At 47.8% G+C, this 858-nt stretch overlaps 1 protein-coding gene across 1 annotated transcript; it reads left to right on the plus strand.

Moving 5' to 3' along the window:
* Positions 1–132: 132 nt before the first annotated feature.
* Positions 133–818, plus strand: GATC (glutamyl-tRNA(Gln) amidotransferase, subunit C; the record flags this gene model as incomplete). The annotated part of the gene is made up of 2 exons (XM_010143524.1): positions 133–331; positions 686–818. Coding segments are annotated over 2 exons (332 nt in total), but the record flags the coding sequence as incomplete, so codon positions are not given.
* Between the last annotated feature and the right edge of the window lie 40 nt (positions 819–858).

Raw genomic sequence — 858 nt, forward strand, 5'->3', positions numbered from 1 at the left:
GTTCGATTGAAGTTAATTTTCCAAGAAAATACAAGACATCCGCGTGTCCCAGCAGATGTGAACTCCGGGTTTTGCTATTTAATAAGTGTTCAGTAAAACAAAGAACACTAGCACTAAACTGAACTTGCTCAGCTTTGCCTGTTTTGTCCCCGTTTGTCTTGCAGCAGGAGGTGGCGCCGGCAGTGCTGGACCACCTGGAACAGCTGGCTCTGGTGGATTTCCGTGATTCCGAGGGCATCCAGCGGCTGCAGAAAGCAATCCAGTTTGCTGATCAGCTCCACGAGGTGAACACTGACGGCGTGGAACCGATGGATTCGGTCCTGGAGGACAGGTAATGAATCATACACTCCTTTTAACCGTTAATGTATCACACTATTTGCTTTTGTAACTTTTTTCCCCCGGGAATCACCCCGGTTATGCATCTGGCCCCTCTGCTTACAGTAACAACTTACCGTGGTTCTGAGGGAGGGAAGATGTCACGGGCACCCGTGGCAGAGGTGAACTCCCATGCCTCCGTTTATCTTGTCACGGGTGATCTCTCAGTGGCATTCTTAGTGCTTCAAAATGTCCCAGTACTTGTCTTGCTGCTTACTTAAGACCAAAGCCAGGCTTAGAGATAAGCCACACTTCCTCCTGCGTATTCATAGAGCTGCTTAAAGCCAGGCTAGCGATCTCTGTTCTTCAGGTGTCTGTATCTCAGAGACGATGATGTTACAGAAGGCAACTGCACGAAAGAGCTGCTGGAAAATGCCAGAGAGAAAGTAGAAGAATATTTTGTTGCCCCACCAGGTATTGTCTTGCTCATAAATACCTCTTAATGTTGCTTGAACTGACCTGAAAAATACAACCTGCCGTAGC

This window comes from Buceros rhinoceros, unplaced genomic scaffold (assembly GCF_000710305.1).
Source record: "Buceros rhinoceros silvestris isolate BGI_N320 unplaced genomic scaffold, ASM71030v1 scaffold45929, whole genome shotgun sequence".
In the NCBI taxonomy this organism is placed as follows: domain Eukaryota; kingdom Metazoa; phylum Chordata; class Aves; order Bucerotiformes; family Bucerotidae; genus Buceros; species Buceros rhinoceros.